Here is a 3,449-nt window from a genome sequence, read left to right as displayed (position 1 = left end):
GATATTAGAAGAGAGTGTGTTTCCGCGTAGACAGATAGGGACCGAGAGAGTAGAGACTGTTTGGGTATTGAGAAATGGATAGAATGAGTGAAGAAATGAAAAGCTTTCTTTAGTTTTTTCGTTTTCCTTGAATCTGAACGAAGCCGCCTCTTATACCTAAGCTTGTAACAAAATCCATGATCTATCTATTATCAACCCACCTTTCTTTCATATAGAATTCTTCAGGCTTTTTTTTTTTTTGTCTTTGATGATCTTTCTGGAAGGGTTCATACTTGCAGTTCACACCATGATCTCCATATAAATAATTGCTACCTTTTTGTTTTCTGTTTCTTTGTGAATCAATAATTCTTTCCGTGGGTGCAAAAGCAAAAAAAAAAAAAGAGTTATTATTGATCTTGTATTCTTGTGTGTGTGTGGTTTTTTCTTTATTTGCGTGTGGTAGTTGTTTATGGAAGGACTACATCACCATCAGTATTATCATCGTCAACATCACCAGCAACAACACCAGCAACAGGCTATGAATGTTAGCGTTGATGTTGATAGGCTCCCTCAATGGAGTATTCAAGAGACGAAGGAGTTTTTAATGATAAGAGCAGAGCTGGACCCAAATTTCATGGAAACCAAAAGGAACAAGCAGCTTTGGGAATTTATCTCTACCAGGTTGAAAGAAAAGGGTTATAATCGTAGCGCAGAACAGTGCAAGTGCAAGTGGAAAAACCTCGTTACTCGATACAAGGTAACCAAATATTTGATTTAATTAACCCTTTACTAGGTTAACGAAACCCTATTAGGCTATTACTTATATATATATCACTAATTCAGGGATGTGAAATGGTGGAAGAAGAAGATAAGAGACAACAACAGTTCCCGTTTTATAATGACTTGCAGGCTATATTCTCGGCAAGGAAACAAACTACTTTAAAGAAGCTATGTTCAGATAAGGAAGAAGATAAGGGTAGGTATAGGGGGAAGGAGAAAGGCAAAAAGGGTGTAAGCATTAGTGGAAGTACTAGCAAAAGTATAAATGATGGTAATGATATAAAGGAGATTTTAAAGTGTTTCATGAGACAACAAATGGAAATGGAGATACAATGGAGGGAAGCATTGGAGGAGAGGGAAAATGAAAGGAGATTGAAAGAAATGGAGTGGAGAAGGACAATGGAAGCATTGGAGAATGAAAGGGTAATGATGGATATAAGGTGGAGGGAAAAGGAAGAACAAAGAAGAATAAGGGAAGAAGCTAGGTCTGAGAGAATTGATGCTCTTGTAACAACACTATTGAACAAGCTTACAAGAGATGATCACAAGAAGTGATTATTTTGAGAGGTAATTTGTCCTATTCCTTTCTTTTTATCTGTTACTCATGTACTAATTACCATTGGTTCTTGTTATACTTGTATCTAATGGTAACGGATAAGAAAATCATGGAAGGAAGCTTGATCTCTTTTGCAAACCCGAGTCTTCCATTGCAAGTAAAAGAGAGCTTTTAGTGTTTTTTTTTTTTTTTTTTTTTTTTAATATTGCTATTTTCCTTTTCATTGTCATTGTGTGACCATTACGAGGTGCACATTTCAAAAGCACCATGAATAAAAAGCTTTTCCAACTAGGTCTAGATATCTTTGGTGTGGGTAAAGGAATTAAACAATCTAGATAGCATCCGATCCACAAACAAGTGTGTTATAGATAATGCTAAGTCAAAACTAAATATTCTATTGTAATGGAACAGTTCATTGATTCATAGTGGACACTATTGGTAATGATCCATTTTGTTAGTAATGGTTTTGATGGTTTGAGGTTTTATAAAGTAAGAGAAGGACTAGCGGGTGCTGGAGTAGTTTTGGAAGTGTTCTCGTGGTTAGCCTAAAAGCCGAGACTATTGATACTTATTTGGGTGATTTGTACATTGCTTCATGTTTAAGAGTTGGTAATAAGGGAGGACGTAAGTTCGAGTGAGCTAAAGCGTATTATCCTTCTATTTATGGGTTGGGGAGGGACTATAGGTAGTTCTAGGCATTGTATAAAAAAAAAAGATATGATCAGAACCTATAATGAGATTATTAAAAAAAATTGATAATTAGCATTAGGATAATTATATCTATATAATATTGCTAAATTCAACCATCAACTTGTTGAAATATTAATGATATATAAAATTTATTGTGTTGAAAGCTATATATTACTTATAAATATGCATGCACTAAACCTAACCAACTTAATTATTAAAAACAAGAAAAATAACTTTGGAATAGCCCCTAATTAATTAATGGATGAATTTGATATGAAAATTAATGCTTCTAAAATGATGAGGATCTTTTGAACAATAATTAACTTTAGGATTTCACATTTCAAGGTGTTAAATATATTATGTGTTAGTGGTAGGATAATGATAACAAATGGATCACTACATTTGGGTTGATTCTGGGGTTATCTATGTTATATCTACCATTATGCCTAGCTAACTACCACCTTCAAATATGAAAAAGGAAGCATAATGGGAACTAAACAAGGAACAAGATTTCCATGTGGTATAAATATAAATTTCGCGATGTATTCGTTTTTTCTTTTTCTCTCTCTTTTCTTGATGCATTCTAGTGATTTATTGTTTGGCCTTCATGATTTGGCTTGTTAGGTTGGTCCTTGGATATTGTTTCATGGGTACATTTCAAGATAAGGGCCATGCATATGCATGCTCAATTTGAAGTTATAAATGTAATATAAATTTGTTGAGGGGAAAGAGATAAGAGGTGGAGGATGATGGATATCATGATGGTAAAGTGTTGAGAATAGCAAGAGGAAGAGGAGGGTGTATAATGCATAAAGGTCAAGGATGAATATTTATAGGAGAGGGTAATCTCTTCTTGGCCTTGAGTCTCGACACGTGGTTTGAATCTATTTTATTTTGGTTAGTTACTCAAAGAGTATGCTGACCTTCTAGATAAATGACGATGCAATTGATATGGATTTGATAGGATCCCACGTGTAATACATGCTAAGAGTAACCCAACACTTATCTTTGGCGAAGCAATTTAACATGTTATGCATGTATTTGTTTGTGAAGTTAATTTATAGTTGATGAGGTGTTGCTTGGTGCTGAAGTCACAGTTGGTAAAATCATGATTGTGTGAGGTGTGAGTGAGGGTTAGCCTTCTAGATAGGTGGTGATGTGATTGATATAATCTTGGCAGGACCATACAATTGATTTTGGTGAAGCAAAATAAAGGAGTTCCACGTGTTGTGCATGTAATAGTCCACGACTTTCATAGTCTAATTCGACAAGTTGCTCCCTCTTTGTTAAATCTACCACCTTTTTAGGTAGCCTCAATCACTTATGCTCTCCACAGAGTTAGGTGACAAAACCACAACCGATAATAATATTAATCTGTTGAGAAGTTTGTTAGGCGACACTTCAAAAACTTGTCCAAAAAGATTTGGCCTTCCCTGCTAGATTA

At 34.9% G+C, this 3,449-nt stretch overlaps 1 protein-coding gene across 1 annotated transcript; it reads left to right on the top strand.

Annotated features, from left to right (window-relative positions):
• LOC108466338 (trihelix transcription factor GT-3b-like) lies at window positions 1-1,760 on the top strand. Its single transcript, XM_017766667.2, has 2 exons — window positions 1-736; window positions 823-1,760. Exons 1-2 carry the CDS (start codon window positions 449-451, stop codon window positions 1,312-1,314), a joined length of 780 nt encoding a protein of 259 aa, XP_017622156.1. The 5' UTR covers window positions 1-448; the 3' UTR covers window positions 1,315-1,760.
• The last annotated feature ends 1,689 nt before the right edge of the window (window positions 1,761-3,449 follow it).

This window comes from Gossypium arboreum, chromosome 2, assembly GCF_025698485.1.
Source record: "Gossypium arboreum isolate Shixiya-1 chromosome 2, ASM2569848v2, whole genome shotgun sequence".
In the NCBI taxonomy this organism is placed as follows: domain Eukaryota; kingdom Viridiplantae; phylum Streptophyta; class Magnoliopsida; order Malvales; family Malvaceae; genus Gossypium; species Gossypium arboreum.
Note: the sequence above shows the minus strand (reverse complement) of the source record. Positions and strands in the feature narration are given on the sequence as shown.

Excerpts from the sequence above, each read along its gene's own strand:
- LOC108466338 (XM_017766667.2), top strand. The coding sequence starts at position 449 with ATGGAAGGACTACATCACCATCAGTATTATCATCGTCAACATCACCAG. Across the intron at positions 737-822 it reads ACCTCGTTACTCGATACAAG|GGATGTGAAATGGTGGAAGA; the intron begins GTAACCAAATAT and ends TCACTAATTCAG.